Source organism: Arabidopsis thaliana, chromosome 4 (genome assembly GCF_000001735.4).
Source record: "Arabidopsis thaliana chromosome 4, partial sequence".
Lineage (NCBI taxonomy): Eukaryota > Viridiplantae > Streptophyta > Magnoliopsida > Brassicales > Brassicaceae > Arabidopsis > Arabidopsis thaliana.
In genome coordinates, this window is record NC_003075.7 from 1,528,720 (window position 1) to 1,545,293 (window position 16,574).

Consider the following 16,574-nt stretch of genomic DNA (forward strand, 5'->3'; position numbering starts at 1 on the left):
AACATATGTATGTGTTGTACCAAATCCTATAGTATCCAATTCAACATCTCTCCATGCTTCGCTCGAAAAATCCATAACCCTAAACATTAAAAGTCTTCGAAAATATAGGACGCTATTAATAGGCTGATAGCATTAGAGTGATGCATTCAACAGTATCTAATCTGTCCCCAATCCTCCAAATCTGCGTTTTTCTCCTCCCTTTTCGCTTCGATTTCTGATTTTGATTATTTGTCCATTCCGTGATTCCATAAAGAGAGCAGTTCCATCGAGGTTTCATCATTTTACCAAATGTCGAATTTAAACTTTGAGAAAAGGAGAGCAGTGCGACTAATGATGAGCCATGACCATGGATATAATTGTACGGCGGCATCACACGGCCGCAAATACCCGATTAGCTGTCTCAGCCGAACCGCCCATTTTATTTTATTTTATTTTTTTGTCATAATTTGGACAACTGCCTACTAAAAAAGTCGAACTCAACGTGGTGTTCACAATTGGGCCTATAAAGTTTAACACAAATGGGCCCAGTTTTTAGTAATCCCTTTTATCTCAGCGACGCCGTTTATCTAACTATCCCACATTTTGCTGCAATGTGAAGAATGTTTTTTTTTTTTTGGTTTTTGGTTTTAATGTGACAATGTGAAGAATGTTCTGAACACATGAATCAACATAGCAACAGAAGCTCCATTCTCTAGCTCTAGAGAGTCTCCACACAATATATTATGTATTTTGACAAAATAGAGTACATGGAATGATGGAAACCATAAATAAAAACTCATAGATAAATCACGAAACACCGAAAAGCCAATAACGTTTAAACAACATCTTAATCAAACAGATGAAATGATATTATTTCTTTAAAGACATTTTTTAGGATATTTTACCTTTCGACTTAGTTCGCGACATAAAGATGGACGGTCTCCTGCTTCTTCTCGCAGACAATATCAACATCATCTTCATTAACAAACAACAACATAAAGTCGAGATAACATTTAGTAATTCTTTGAAGAAAAGGAGTGCCCGGAAACTGAGGGATAGCGTAAGGGGCAAGGAGATAAGCTACCACAAAAAGGAAGATGATAGAGATAAAGATAATGCTATCAAAAAGCCAAGGATTGTGCTTTGTTGTAGCCACCACGCCGCAGAAGAATGCTGAGGACATTGAAACTAGAGAAACAAAGAGTGCTGGCAATGCCAAATGAAAGGTTTTATGAACAAGTACTGGATCCCCCAGTTGTGCCCATATTAGAGCAACTATTGCCAGAACAGAGCTTTGCATCGCCAATGTGTTAAACACCAGAAAAATCGAGAGGAAGTCATCATCGTCCAAAATTGCAATTCCCCTTTTTGGAGTAGAACTACTAAATCCTCCTGGTATGGCAATACCTGCAGCAAATGCCACAGTAGCTACTAGAGTTGCCACAAGTAGAAGTACATTGATACTGTCTTTGTATTTGTTACCGGCTACTTTTTCTGATCTGCTTTTTAATGTTATTCCACTTGTGGGTATCATTTTAAACCCTCTTGGCGAACAAGTGCACAATAAGACCATCAACGTCATTCTCTGTTATCCAAAGAAGATGAACAAATGGAAATAAGAGAAAAGGCTTTATATTGTATCAAAAACAAAATAACGTACAGACAGATATACCTCTCGAAAGACGTAATTGGACTGCAGATTCGACTCCGCTATATCCAGAGCACTCAAGCCATCTTTGTTACGTATATGTAGGTGGTTTCCCAAAGTGAACTTATTAAGTATATTAACAGTTCGAGGACGCCACGTTAAGGTGGCTAAGTGCAGAGGTGTATTCCCATCCACATCTTGCTCCATAATCAGATCATTCTTTATCAAATCATAAGCCTTGATGACTTGTAATAGGTAAGTTCCAGTTTTCCCACTTTTTGCCGCAATGTGAAGAATGTTCTGACCTTGTTTGTTAAGTAGGTATTGTGAATCGGGACAACACTTGAGAAGCTTTAGGAAAATTTTGACGCGACCCTTCTCCACTGCCATGTGGATTGGATAGGAACCATCATCATCACACTCAAAGACATTTGATGTTGATCGGTGTAAGAGATTGACTACCCCTTTATAGTACCCTACGTATGCTGCAACTGAAAGGCAGGTCCGTCCTTCTTCATCTCGTTCATTGACAAGACTTGGGTCTTCACTGAGAATAACATCAAGGATATCTGCTCACACAAATACTTGATTATCTTTTTGAGGAAGCAAATGTGATAGAAAGAAAAACTAGAATTAGTTTTTTCTCGCAAGCAAAAATGAATAACTGGATGAAACACAAACCTGAGTTTTTGGCCTTTAGAGCCGCGTGTACAAGCGACTTTCTCCCTTCTAACTTTGATGCCAAGTTACATGTCTGTCCAGGAACGTACATCATTGCTTCCACTAGGGTTAGACTTCCAGCAATTATAGCCGTAAACAAAGGAGATACTCCATGGTTATTTGCAAGAAACGAAGCAAGGTGGTTGGCCTTTACCAGACATGCAGCTGTCTTCAAATGGCCGCCTTTCAAGGCTAAGTGCAGAGCGGTATTTCCATCTATATCCTTCATAGCATATAGATTCACTCTCTCCCTCTCTTCTTCAGAGAGTCCATCTGAAATTTCATTTACTCTCGCAACAAAAGCCTCAACAACAGCTAAACGGCCAGCAGCGGCAGCGGCATGAAGCGGAATCTGGTCCTTGGAGTTTGTTTCCAAAAGAAGACATGGGCATTCAGAGACGATTCTCTTCACTAGCTCAAGTCGACCCCAAGCAGCAGCAAGGTGAAGAGTGAAATCTCCTGTTTCGTTCCTGAAACATGCCAATGGTGTATTGTTGTTAGTCTTCATCTTATCCAAAAACTTTACGTTCCCTGCTCTCATTGCGCTAAAGATCTCAGGATTCATCGACACATATTCTCCGGGTAAGTCATAAAGATTCGTAACGAGCATTTGAATAGATCCAGTGTCTCCAGTAATGCAGTCAATGATCAGATGAAACGCCCTCGTCATTAATCTCTGTGCCTTGTTTGTTTCGTGTAAAGCTGTCGTTGGAATTATAAAATTAAAGAAGCTTAAGTTTTAAGCTTAAAAAGGCAACCGCATATCTCAACGTAACTATCACCAAGAAGATTAAAAAGGAAGATAGCAGGAGACTCATAGGCGGAGACTTAGACCGATAGTAGCTTTGTCCGCCCGCATGAAGACTTGGAAGATTCCTTACAAAAAACAAAATAGAAACCTGGAAGATGTCTGAACAAGACAAAATTCTATCGAAGATTTCAAGGCCTTTCTTCTCGTAGCCACAAAAATAAAACATCATAAATGCATTACTAAAATAATTATAAAAAACACTAGATTCAATATTAGAGGGACTCGACGAAATTTACTCATTTCCTGGAAAATCAAAACAAATACAAAAAAAATCAAATATACTTAAAACTAAAATTTAAGAGAAAAATATTCGGTAGAATTATTTAGAATAAAATTTGTCTTGTACAGACATCTTCCAAGTTTCAATCTTTATTTAGAGAATATTCGTGCTATTTAATACTCTCCACATACTTTACATGCAAGTAAGTTATAACTTAGTATGTCGTGGATCATGTCGTGGTAAAATACTCTCCACATACTTTACATGCAAGTAAGTTATAACTTTGTGTCGCTGATTGCTGACGCAGCGATTACAAAAGAACATGACCGTGATCAGTTTATAAATTTCTATCACAGCCAGGAGAAGGAAGATGAAGAAATTGAGAAACCTCATGAGCTTGTGGCTCCACTAAGGATAGATGCATATTGTAAATTGATCCCTGTTTTTAAGCTCTCTTTTTTTGGCATGGATCAAACTCTTTAGGTCTTCTACTATTGTAAGTTTGTGACAACTACATTTTCATATATTGATATTTACTCTCTTAGCAAAAAAAAAAAAAGACATGGCAAGAGAGAAGAAGATCGGGTAATATCACTCTGTACACATGGAAGACCTTATAATTAGTTTGACTAGTTGTTAACTGTACAAATGTTACTGTTAACTTATTTTAGACGATTTTACCTTTTACAATTTCTTTTATTTTTTACAATAAACTAATAACTATGTTAACAAGATAACAAAATAGTTAATTTATATACCTAGAAAACATAAAAACTAAAATTCAAATACATAAAAAGTATAGTTAACAAAATATCACTGTTAACATAATATATCACATAAATTATAAATTTATCGCGATATAATATGATTTAATACGGTATATTTATAATCTTATCGCGATATAATATAATTTAACATAATATATTTATAAACTTATTGATCTATATTTTGTTATCATGTTAACATAATAGTTATCAGTTAATTCATAATATACTTTTATTTATATATTTGATAAACAATATCATTTGAATCAGATAAAAGACGTCTGTAATAATTTTCTTATGTTGTTAAATAATTTAAGATGAGCGGAAGGGTATTTTTGTCCAACTTATATAAGTTGAGGAAAGAGAACTAATTATACAAAAATTATAGGTATATTCTTAATTTTTATGTTTTCTGGGTATATAAATTAATATAACCCAAGAAGATTATAGATGTAATGGAAAAGACTATGACAAGTCCTCTACAATTTCCTACTGTAATAACCACCCAAAAATAGAACGCAGGGCATGCAGAATATAGCAAAAAACAGTAATGGTGACGCCACTTAAAAGGATCTGTGAGCGAGTGTAGGATCCCTCAACTGCACATAAATCCGAGTTAAGTATTGTCATAACAGAGATTTGCATTGCAAGGGTGTCAAATACAAGATAAGAAAATAGAAGAGGTTGGGGGCATTGGCTAATGTTGCCATTCCCAAGTTTGGAGAAGAGTTGTCAAAGCCTCCTGCCATTGTAAAACCTACAGAAAAAGTTACTGTGGCTACAACTACAAGCCTACAAGACATACCACCAGTAGAGGTAAATATTTGGTTTTATCACAGTTTGTGAAATGATATAGATGTAATTTCCCAGTATTTGCTGCAATGTGAACAACGTTCTGACCATGCATGTTAATCAGGTGTTTTGAGTCTGGAAAACGTTTTAGAATCTCTTTTGACAACCTTGACGTGGCCACTCTTTGCTGCGATATGGGTTGGAAAACATTTATCATCGTTTACACGTAAACAACCTTTGTTGATCGATCTAACAGGTTGCATTACTCCTTTATGAAACGCTATGGATGCTCTAGATGAAAGACAAGTTATTCCTTCTTCATCTCGTTCATTTCCAAGACTTGGATCTTCTTTAAGAAAAGCATTAAGGTCATCTGTATAAATTAGCCCACATGCAAAGATTTAGTCTTCCGTCTCAATACTAGCTGAATATAGAAATTTGAACAAACTAAACATAGCTACTAATGGGTAAGAAGCATCAAAAACAAACCTGTATTCTTCGCCTAAAAATCCATGTATAGAAGAAATTTTCTACCCTTCCAACTGAATTAAAGTTAGACTTTCTCCCTCCAAGTCCATCATTGCCTCTAGTTCTCAACATTTCTGTCATAAGTGAAACGTTACAAGCTTCTACTGCCAAATACAAGGGAGATTTTCCATCTTTATTCGCAAAAAATGAAGACATTGGTTCATATTGACAAGACATCAGCTAGCTCCACATGGCGACCTGTGAAGGTCAAATGCATAGCAGTATATCCATCTCTTTCCTTTCGATCATATAGATCTTCGTTTATTACTATAATCCCTTTAGTGTTCCAAACTTTCAAGCAATGTGGCAGCACCCGGAGAAGTAGCTATGAGTGTGAATGCCACCTTTTACATAAAGAATTGGAAAGTCTGGCTCTAAACCCAAATGATTATAGAAAAAAAGTCAACACAGAGACTGAGGCATGAACAAAAAGGAAAGCGAATTATGTCAAACAACCATTGAATGAACAACATGTCGTATACTAACCAAGTGCCACACCAAGTTAGAGTCTTTCAACAAAGTTTTTCCACATATCCGTGAGAAACATGTATTGGTTTTACATAACCACAGATCATGTACTGAAATTGTTAGGCATTCTAGGATAAATATAGTTGGGAGCCTTTTGGCTTTGGGAGAGTTCTTAACCTTGATTCAAATGTAAGAAGACAGTATCAATACTTGATTCTTATCAGAATTGCTAGGAGATCTCTAAAAACAGAGCTCAAGATTAGAAATCACGGCAAGCCAGAATCATAGAGGCTGCCTCAAAACCAACTATAAGCTAGCGAAAATGCAATCACGTTTATTCAATACATCTGACGTAACTTACATGACACATTTTGGTAAAAGAAAAAGCTGAGTAGTGATCTACCTCGGATACTTTCAGTACTTGTTTCTGTTGTCACCAGCAGCCAAAAACATAAGAAAATAGGGAGAGTAAATGATGTGTCTAAGAAAGGGATGGGTAGGAGAATGTGGGGACAACATATGGAATAATGATCAGCAGCAAAATCAAAAGGAAGATCAAGCCGATCATCACTGACATAAACACTGTCTAGAGCTTTGTCTAACAGATAGCAAAACCCTTCATAATATCCTAAGGATGCTCCAAAAGAAAGACAAGTCCTTTTTTTTTCCAGTCTCAACCTCTCTCAGACAGCCTAGCTGAATCTATGATATCGATGCAACAAACGCTTTAATAATAGCTAAGTGGTCAGCACGAGGAAGAACATGGTTTGGAGAGCCATTCTCAATATATAATACTACAATTTCTTCCATAAAGCCCCTTCTTATATCGAGTCAACAAAACATCTCGTCCCCAAATAATGTGTCAGAATACAAACAATGATCAACTCGAGAACTTGGGGCTGGCTAGAAAAACACACCAAGCTCGAAGACAATACCAGGGGACAGATGCTTCGTTTACTCGACATTGTAAGGGGATTAATGGATGAAAAAGTAGTATTGTATATTAAGAATGTGTTGATATAAAGTGACGAAGCTGATACCAAGTAGCAGAAAGTGAAGATACGAGATTCTCTAGCTACTCTGCAAACCTTCTAACGCACCTGAAATTGAAACAAAGCATCCAATGGCAGGTGAAACTGTTCAGAATTTTCAAATGTTTACAGAACCAACTCCACGATGATAAGCAGCATTTATAGAAACAAAGAAGGCTCCAGCTTCTATATACATCCTCTAAGTAAGAAGGAATGGTAAAAGAAACAAGACATGATCAAAAAGAAGAAAGCATTCAATGGATAATAAATATCCAACGACTTGCTGGTTTCTTGAACGTGATATGTTGTTATTGTCAATCAAGAGTATAGTTTTGCAGAAACACAACATATGTATATGGGTGTACTAAAGAAACATCTCTCCATACTCTAAACACGTGTCTTCGAAAAAAGAGGTCGTTATAATAGGCTTGTAGCAATTAAAACCCCAGACTTTGTACCCAAAGCTAAGTTTGGGATTTTTGGGATTTCTTTCCAACTCTCTTCTAATTTAGTTTCATTTTTAAAAAATTCTTTCAAAACAATTCAAATTAGCTAACATTTGACTGTTAAAACGTTTTTCTCTTTTCTGCTGCAGTAAAATTCTTACATTACAACCAACGAAAAAAAACCTTAACACTAGCCGCGTTTATTACGAGCAGGAAAGTAAACGCCAAAACTATAGTGATCAAATAAAGACAAGGCAATTTCAAACGATGCAATTCTTTAAAGCACTTTCGACTTTTCCGCTTGGACCCCGCTTGAAGATCCCATGGACTCCCCACTCTTCACACACGTGTGAGATGAGCCGGTGGTGTAATTTTTTTCATCATCATCTTCATTAACAAACAGCAATAGAAAATCAAGATATGAACTAGTCAAAACTCCAACAATAAGAAGCCCGTAAACCTGCGGGATCACATAAGGGGTAAGGACTAAGGAGGCTGCGGTTATACAAATGAAAATCAGAAAAACAAAGCTCAAGATGCGTTCCCGATACGAAACTTCAGAAAAATCCATTTAAGAACTAAGTCCTCACACAAAGATTATGAAAAGACAGTATCAGTTCCCCAACCATAAGAAAAAACAGAGAACCCATCAACCATATAAAGAAGAGGGAAATATATCTTCGTTTATTTCAATAATCCCTTTAGTGCTCCAAACTTTCAAGCAATGTGCCAGCACCCGGAGAAGTTAGGTATGAGTGTGGATGCCACCTTTTAGATAAAGAATTGGAAAGTCTAGCTCTACTACGATGAAAAAAGTCAATATGGAGACTGAGGCATGAACCAACATGGAAAGCTAATTATGTAAAACAACTATTGAATCAACAACATGTCGTATACTAACATAGATTACAAAGCATGGCCAGAATCATAGAGGCTGCCTCAAAACCAACTATAAGTATTAGTTTCTCTCATATTGAGATCGAGAGAGAAACAGAATTGTAAAATATCTTCATTCAATCGTAAAAGATGTACAAAGAAAGACTTAAATACTAAGACTCTTAACCAGAGTTGATAACCAAGCTAGACATAAAGTACTACACCAACCTAGTGATATCTAATAATAAGCTGGTGAAAAATGCAATCACGTTTACTCGATACATCTGACGTAACTTACATGACACATTTTGGTAAAACAGAAAGCTGCGTAGTGATTTACCGCGGATAGCTTTAGTACTTGTTTCTGTTGTCACCAGCGACCAAAAGCATAAGGAAATAGGGGTAGTAAAAGATGTGTCTAAGAAAGGGTTGGGTAGGAGAATGTGGGGACACATATGGAATAATGATCAGCAGCAAAACCAAGAGGAAGATCAAGCCGATGCCCAATATGAAATACGCAAGCAAAGGGAGGTGGCTTACTGCAGCATACGTGCCAGCCATAAAAGCTATTGACATGGATGTAAGCGCAAGTCCGAGAAGTGGCAACGCAAGGTTGAAAGCTTTCATGATAAGAGAAAGATCGCCCAATTGCGCCCAAATGAGAGCAACTATTGTTATGATAGAACAGTACATCGCCAAGGTGTCGAATACCAGAAACACTTGGAACGCTGTTTTCTTGGCCAATGTTGCCATTCCAAAGTTGGGAACAGAACCATTGTAACCCCCTGGTAGTGTAAACCCTGCAGTGAAAGTCATAGTGGCTACAAGAGTGGCCACTAACAGAAGTGTATTAACCCGATCTTTGTACTTTCCACCATCTGAGTTTTGTGTTACTGGAGTCGATAATATTAGTTTGGGACCTCTTGGTGCACCAGCAGATATCAAAGCCATCCAAGTCAACCTCTGTAGTATCACCAGAATGAAGCAAATTATATAAAGTACATACATAAGCATTACCGGTTTATAATGATAATTTATACACCATACCTCAAAAAATGTGTAGCTGGAATCCATGTTTTTCTCAGCGATATCTAGAGCTGTGACACCGTCATGGTTCAGCGTTTTCAGGTCAACTCTGTTGTCCCAAGTGAGCATACTCACAACTTTAGGGTGCCAGTTTTTGGTGGCCAAATGCAATGGCGTGTTTCCATTTGCATCTTCTTCATTAATCAACTTTTCCTTGTTCTTATCCTTACAACATCTTAAAATAAATTTGAGGACTTCGATTTTTCCATTCTTTGCCGCAACATGAAGAACATTTTGATTTTCTCTGTCAAGTAACTCAAGTGCGTCTGGACAACGTTTAAGAATTGCCTTGAGAATTTTGACATAACCATACTTCACGGCCATATGAATTGGAAAGGACCCATCATCATCACTGACATAAACACTGTCTAGAGCCTTGTCTAACAGATAGCAAAACCCTTCATAATACCCTAAGGATGCTCCAAAAGAAAGACAAGTCCTTCCTTCATCTCTAAAGTTAATAAGACTTGCATCTTCACTAAGTATAGCAACAAGAATATCTGCTAAAAAGGTATTTTTTGGCATTGTAAATAACTTGAACAAGACACATAAAGTGCTAGTTAAGGTTTATCGAAAGAACGAACCTTTTCTCCTAGCCTTCATCGCGCCATGTACTATGGATCTTCCTCCAATCTTTGAAGCTAAAGTAGATGTGCTACTTGATCCATTATTTGAATGTTGCCACATTGTTTTTGCAAGATCAGCCTGTCCAGCTTCAACAGCTAAATACAAGGGAGAAACCCCATCGTTGTTTGCTACAAAAGACAAACTTTGCTCTGCACAAACCAAACAGGAAGCCACCTTCAAATGTTTTCTTTTTAAAGAGACATGTAAAGCATTGTCTTGGTGTCTGTCCTTGGCAAAGTATATCTTTTTGGCAACACCAGGCTTATTACAAGATATATCTTTGATAAAACTAACCAGAGCCTCAACAACAGCGAGATGGCCTGCACCTGCTGCAACATGGAGAGCAACTTCCCCCATGGAATTTGACTTCATAAGCAGACCTGGGTACGCATTGAGTATATAACACACTAAGTCGGTGTGACCCGCGGCTGCAGCAAGATGAAGCATTGTATTCCCATGATCGTTCACTGAGCTTAAAGCAATGTTAACATCAAATTTCATATCTCTCAGGTAAGTTTCATCACCTGCTCTTACAGCGGCGATGGTCTTTGGACCCATTGGCACAGTTTCACTTGTGTCATTGAAGAGAGTTGACAAATCGAGAGAGTGCGTACGCCCGGTTTCGTCTGCATAAAACATCCTAGAGCTTGCGTCTTTCTTCTGACGGTCAAAATCCAGATCAGACCTTCCCATATTGATAATTTGGCGCCTAAACAATAAGGAATAAATTTTTTTAAAAAAACTACATACGATGAATTGATGAAGTAGAAACAAATATGCTTAGATCATTGAGACTCAAAGGTTTTATATTTAATGATTGAACCGCAAGGTAATTGTATATCATGCACTAACATAGTTGCCTGAATCTTCATATAACAGAAGCTCAAAGAGAAAGAAAACAATGAAAACAGAGTAAAAAGTAAGCTTGAGGTTTCTCACCTTATTCGTCAGCCGAAGCAACGACTTGATGCTGGAGGGCTCAGGGAAGGCTTTTCCCAACTTCAATATTTCCAAATGCTTGCAGAACCAACTCCACAATGCTTGAGATATAGATTGGTAAGTGGTATCTACAGAAAAAAGAAGTCTTAAGATTTTACTATTGTCCATCACGGAAGAAGAAATAGTCAACTATTTAAAAGGAAGCAAACGCGTACCTTCTTTGTTTTTCCTTTCCCATCAGAAAAAAGGAAGCATCAAATTCAACAGATAAAAAACCCTTATAATTTGTAAGGGGTTTCTCAAGTCTACCTTATTTGTAATATTACAAAGAAAACAAGACATGATCCAAAAGAAGAAAGCATTTTGTGGGATACTTATACTATTATTTATATAGAAAGTCAACGACTTATGGGTTTATTCAACTTCTAAGGTCAACTATCTCATCCCTTGTCAACATCTCTCCAAGCTACTATCCAAAAATTCCATTACTCTTGAAAGTCTTGAAGAAAAGCGGACGCAATAATAGGCTAATTAGCTAGCTATAAAAAATTCCTCTCTTTTTTTTTTTTTGGTTTGAGGTCAACGAATTAGAAAAACAATCGGCGACAAGACCGATCTTTTGTCGGTTGATCCACCATATCCAGTTCACGATGTTGAGAGTAGTGCACCGTCCTCAATTCTCCACATCTGCGTTTCTCTTCGATTTTTGATTGTGATTGTTGCCCTTTACGTGATTACACTCTGTAAAAGAGCAGTTCCACCATTTTACAGATGATGGTGATGGAGGCCGGAACATCTGGGATTTATGGCTCGGCGATATTCGACGGCCGCATAAATTCTATTAGCCGTCTCCGCCGATTTAGTTTGAACGACGTAGGAGGAGGCGCATCATGCACTAGTGAAAAAAGTCGCACTCGACAAAGGTGTGTAATATTAGGCCTATAATAGGTTACAAATGGCCCATTTTAGTTCAAAGCTTTTTAGTTTTTACAATGAAAAGTCGAACTCAACGTTGTGTTCACAATTGGGCCTATAAAGTTCAACAAAATTTGGGCGCAGTTTAATATAGTCTTTTCATCTCCGCGACGCCGTTTCGTAAGAGTGAAGAGAGGTACAGTAGAAACTCTATAAATTAATAATGTTGGGACCATGAGATTTTATTAATTTATACTGATATTAATTTATTCTATAAATTAATAAATATTAATTTATAGGTTAAAAAATAAATATTAATTTATAGAAATATTTACGTAAAATACAATACTAAATTCTTTTAAAAATGTTTTTTAATTTAGTTTTTCTTATGTTTTGTTGTTTTTATATTCAATTATGTTAAAAAAAATATTTTTCTCTTGACTTTTTAATTTATTTTCCTACAAAATATTGTGTCCGTTTTATTTACGACGTTAACACGAGGGTTAATCCAATTTTTCTTTGTACAAATCTTAACAATGATTAAAAAATGTTACAAAACCAAATATGACAGATAAATACGCAAACAGTTATGTGAGTACAAAAAAGATCATACCAACTGTACTCTAGAAAGAGTTGTAATTGTGGTTTGAATAAAATAATCATATAAAATTAGTGTTAGAATATATGCTTAAGATTTATGATTATTAATTTATGATATTATTGGGACCATATTTTTACATAGGGATTTCAAAAAAAATATTATCTTATTATCTTATCGATTTTGGTTAATTTTTACATTGACCTGACCTTGGGACCAGCAAAATTTATTAATTTATCGTGTTTATTAATTTATCGAATATTAATTTATAGAGTTTCTACTGTAGTAGGAAAAAAAAAACGTGTTTTTATTTCCAACCCAAATTAATTTGTGTATTTTTCTGACAACGAAAAAAATTTAAGGTAATTTTCTGGCAGAATTTAAATAGTTCGGTTTTTTTTAGGAATTTTCACGAAGTTTAATCAAAAAATTCGTATAACCTTTTAGTCAAAACACAAAACCTTGTACTTAAAAGAATCGTTCATTCTATTTGGCTTGAAAGTAAGACGTCGACACGGAAAGCTCCCAAGTTTGCCTGACCAATTGATCAGTTTATCAACCGTTTGGTGCAAGCTTGAAGATTGGCTTCGGATTGGTTCGCCTCAAGAAACTAAAACTCTTGTCTGCATTTTTTATTCTTGGTTTTACTTCCTATTAGATCCTCTCAAAACAACATTTTACATTCGTTCAATTTTTTTTAATAACATTTCGCTCAAAAAATCAAAAATAAATAACTGATTTATCTCACGTGGAGGCTAATCAAAAGTTATATATAAAAAATAAAATAAAAAAACAAATTATCCAAGATAAAGAAAAGGTGTACATCAAATAAATGAGAAAACCAAAGTACGTAGAAACTAGTGGACGCCCTGCATCAGAAACATTCCCATTTTAAGTAGTGTCTGACATTTCAACTTGATCATTGTTTGAGATCTTCTCAGACTTGTGCGCAGAGAACTGAGGACTTTCGTGTCCGTCATCATCACATGAATTTGCAAAACTAACAAATGGCATCATCAACTTATAACTAGAGCCACAATAATGTAGTAGAAGATGAGGCATAAACCTTGAGAACGCCAGAGTTAAAATGGAGAAAATTAAACAGAAGATGACATAAACAAGCCATCTAACATTCCCAGCTGCAATAACCATGACAAAAAAGAATGCTAAGGTCATGAAATACATAGCGAAATACAGTGATATCATGGCCACCCTTACGGAACTCTGATATAATGTCGGATCACCTAATTGCGCCAATATGAGAGAAACTACTGCTAAAAATGAGGTTTCCAGTGCCAAAATGTCAAATATCAGGAAAAGGATGAGACGAGGGTTAGTTATTAGATTTGCCATGCCCACGTTTGGAGTAGAGTCTTTAAAACCACCTGGTATAGTAAATCCAGACGTAAACGTTACGGTGGTTATAAGAGCTGCCACTACTAGAAGAGCGTTGATGTAATCTTTGTTTCCGCCTTGAGGCATTATTGGTCTTGTTTGAATCATAGTATGTGCGCATCTAGGATCATTTTGGAAGTGAAGTTGTACTAAAGCTAGCAGTGTCAACCTCTGTAATCAAAACTCAAGGGTCAAAAGCTGTAAATAATTGATCCGATATTAGAAAGAGGTAAGCTAGACATACCTCTCGAAAGATGTAGTGTGGTTGCAGTTTTGACTCAGCAATATCCAGAGCTACCAAGCCGTTATTGTTTTGTATCAACAGGTTTTTCTTCCCTCCAAGCTCACGAACAGCTCGAGGACGCCAATATATTGTGGCTAGATGCAGTGGTGTATTCCCATCCACATCTTTCTCGTTAGCTAGATGGTTTATTTGTTCATGTGCTGTCAAGTGGCGTAGAATTCTAAATTTCCCACTTTCAGCTGCGATGTGAAGGAGGTTCTGACCTTTTTTGTTAAGCAAAAGCTTTGAATATGGACAACGTTTGCAAATCTCTTTGACAACTTTAATACGACCTTTCTCTACTGCCAGGTGGATTGGATAGGAACCATCATCATCACATACAAAAACACCCTTTCTTGATCGGTTTAACAGGTTGCATACTCCTTTATGATACCCAATGGATGCTCCAAACGAAAGACAAGTCCTTCCTTCTTCATCTCGCTCATCCACAAGACTTGGATATTCATTAAGAATAACATCAAGGATATCTGCTCAAAAAAGTAGGTATATCACTTACCGTACATAAGAAGATTCAGTTAATTCAGGTTTGAACTTATGATCCTGCAAATTGGAAAAAACAAAACAAACCTGTGCTCAAGGAATTCAATGCAGCGTGTGCAAGATATTTTCTCCCTTCTAAGTTCAAATTTTTCCTTTGAGGACCATCATTTCCCAACATTGCTTTTACAAGTGATGCATCCTTGGCTTCTACTGCTAAATACAAGGGAGATATTCCGTCTTTACATGCAAGAAAGGAAGCTTGTCGGTTTGCATTCACCAAACAGAGAGCAACCTCCGTATAGTGTCCTTTCAAGGCCAAGTTCAGAGCAGTATCTCCATTTATGTCCTTCAGAAGATATGGATTCAGTATCTCCCTATCTTCTTCAGCCAGTCTAGCTGAGAAAAATGTAACCGACGCAACAAGATCCTCAACAACAGCTAAGTGACCCATTCGAGCTGCCACATGAAGTGGAAGCTGGTCCTTAGAGTTTGACTCCATTAGAAGGCAAGAACATTCAGAGACAATGTTCTTAACTAGTTCTAGATGACTCCATGTAGCAGCAAGATGAAGAACAGAATCTCCTCGATCGTTCTTGAGACATGTTAGTGGTGTTCCATGGCTTCTCAATTTCTCCAGCCATTCTTCGTTCCCAAGTGTGCTAAGCATCTCCGCATTCATCAGCACATATTCACCAGGGAGATCGAAAAGATCGGAAAATTTGAGATTAACTAAGAACTCCGGCACAGTCTTCTCGGTATCTTTCATTGGCAGCGGTATGGCTTTTCCTCTGTTTCGAAGGAAACCTCGTGAACTGAGTGAGCGAAGACCGTTGTTTATCTTGTTCATGGAGAAATATCCTTGTCTCCTTTGGTCATGAGACGAATCAATTGAACTCTGTGACTCAATTCTACTTAGACGTGCTTCAGAAACATCCATCTCAAACCTAAAGTCATCCCACAAATTGTTTGAAGTAACAGTTTTAGTTCTCCAACAATAAAAGAAAAAAAAGAGTAAACATACCAAGTCAAAAGGGAAGAGACGACTTACCAAGTGAAGGAAGAAGAAGATAAGAATTGCAGGAGGAGTCGCTAAAGCTTGATGAAAGAGAGACTCCATGTTCATCCATTTTATAAAACCAAAGTCAGTGTAGAAAACAGAGTGAAGGTCTTTTTTTAATCCGAAGTAAAACCTAACATCTCGATGTGAGTGAGGTCTTGTAGGCTGTAAATGGGTAATTTGTTTCGTATTTTATGAAAAATCTCTAAATTCCAACTTTAAAAACTTCAACTTAGACTCCTAGAAGGCTAGAACAAGTTGACTGAGTTAACATTTCGAAATAAACATGTTAGTCCGTTAATGACGGAAGTTTTTTATTCTCCACTGAAAGCTAATGACGACTTTTGACATCTAAATTTATATTTAAACAATAAACGTAATCTGTTAAAAACTGCAGAACGAAATTACTAAACTAAACTAGTCAATACAGAAACAGAACGTAATCTTTCAAAGCAAAGTGAACCTTATACGGTATAAGTTATACCTCTCGATCAGAGAGTTTTAGGCTGGTAGGGAAAATGGTAGAGTTTTAAGCCCCAAAGTCCCAAACTCATGAACCTTAAGCAACTTCGATTTATTTCTAGCACAAAATGTATATTTTTCGTCTAGGTTTCCTCACATTTAAAAAAACTGAACAATAGCACCAAGGTGGCGACGAGAAATCCTAAAATAAGAAAAGAAACAGAGCCAAACTCTTAGTCGAACGACCAAGATGACAAACTGATCAAGAAAAAAAGTAATGTTGTGGTGGAAAATTAGACATACCTTTCAAAATAAGTAGTGGGGTTGGGATTTAGTTCGGCGATACAAAGTTGTCAAGCCGTTAATTATTTTGTATGAAGAGGTTTTATTGCCCTGCAAGGCAATGAGCAGCTCTAGCATGGGATTCT

General features: G+C 36.7%; 3 protein-coding genes, 1 long non-coding RNA gene and 2 other non-coding genes across 8 annotated transcripts; 1 reads left to right on the forward strand and 5 right to left on the reverse strand.

Annotated features, from left to right (window-relative positions):
- Positions 1–652: 652 nt before the first annotated feature.
- Positions 653–3,100, reverse strand: AT4G03450 (Ankyrin repeat family protein). 2 transcript variants are annotated; one of them, NM_001340452.1, is made up of 4 exons: positions 2,309–3,061; positions 1,652–2,196; positions 1,064–1,564; positions 666–954 (listed from the first exon to the last, which is right to left on the reverse strand). In NM_001340452.1, the coding sequence occupies exons 1-4, from the start codon at positions 3,015–3,017 to the stop codon at positions 871–873; spliced, it is 1,839 nt and encodes a 612-aa protein (NP_001327984.1). In that variant the 5' UTR covers positions 3,018–3,061; the 3' UTR covers positions 666–870. The 2 variants fall into 2 exon arrangements, with proteins under 2 accessions (NP_192254.1, NP_001327984.1); NM_116583.4 differs by having other exon boundaries at positions 653–1,564; positions 2,309–3,100.
- Positions 3,101–4,694: 1,594 nt separating this feature from the next.
- On the forward strand, positions 4,695–4,901 carry AT4G04645. The gene has a single exon (NR_141817.1). It is a non-coding gene; the product is annotated as an other RNA (long non-coding RNA).
- Positions 4,902–5,250: 349 nt separating this feature from the next.
- AT4G02805 lies at positions 5,251–5,554 on the reverse strand. The gene is made up of 2 exons (NR_143968.1): positions 5,424–5,554; positions 5,251–5,307 (listed from the first exon to the last, which is right to left on the reverse strand). It is a non-coding gene; the product is annotated as an uncharacterized misc_RNA (transcript).
- Positions 5,555–6,706: 1,152 nt separating this feature from the next.
- On the reverse strand, positions 6,707–6,942 carry MIR447b. The gene has a single exon (NR_141734.1). It is a non-coding gene; the product is annotated as a microRNA ath-MIR447b precursor (primary transcript).
- A 1,456-nt stretch (positions 6,943–8,398) lies between these two features.
- AT4G03460 (Ankyrin repeat family protein) lies at positions 8,399–11,994 on the reverse strand. Of its 2 annotated transcripts, NM_001340454.1 has the most exons (6): positions 11,151–11,268; positions 10,936–11,063; positions 10,521–10,705; positions 9,954–10,424; positions 9,331–9,869; positions 8,401–9,246 (listed from the first exon to the last, which is right to left on the reverse strand). In NM_001340454.1, exons 3-6 carry the CDS (start codon positions 10,687–10,689, stop codon positions 8,635–8,637), a joined length of 1,791 nt encoding a protein of 596 aa, NP_001328905.1. In that variant the 5' UTR covers positions 10,690–10,705; positions 10,936–11,063; positions 11,151–11,268; the 3' UTR covers positions 8,401–8,634. The 2 variants fall into 2 exon arrangements, with proteins under 2 accessions (NP_001319860.1, NP_001328905.1); NM_001340453.1 differs by having other exon boundaries at positions 8,399–9,246; positions 9,954–10,705; positions 11,151–11,994.
- Positions 11,995–13,298: 1,304 nt separating this feature from the next.
- AT4G03470 (Ankyrin repeat family protein) lies at positions 13,299–15,738 on the reverse strand. The gene is made up of 4 exons (NM_001340455.1): positions 15,676–15,738; positions 14,715–15,571; positions 14,088–14,614; positions 13,299–14,014 (listed from the first exon to the last, which is right to left on the reverse strand). The coding sequence occupies exons 2-4, from the start codon at positions 15,562–15,564 to the stop codon at positions 13,340–13,342; spliced, it is 2,052 nt and encodes a 683-aa protein (NP_001319861.1). The 5' UTR covers positions 15,565–15,571; positions 15,676–15,738; the 3' UTR covers positions 13,299–13,339.
- Positions 15,739–16,574: the final 836 nt, after the last annotated feature.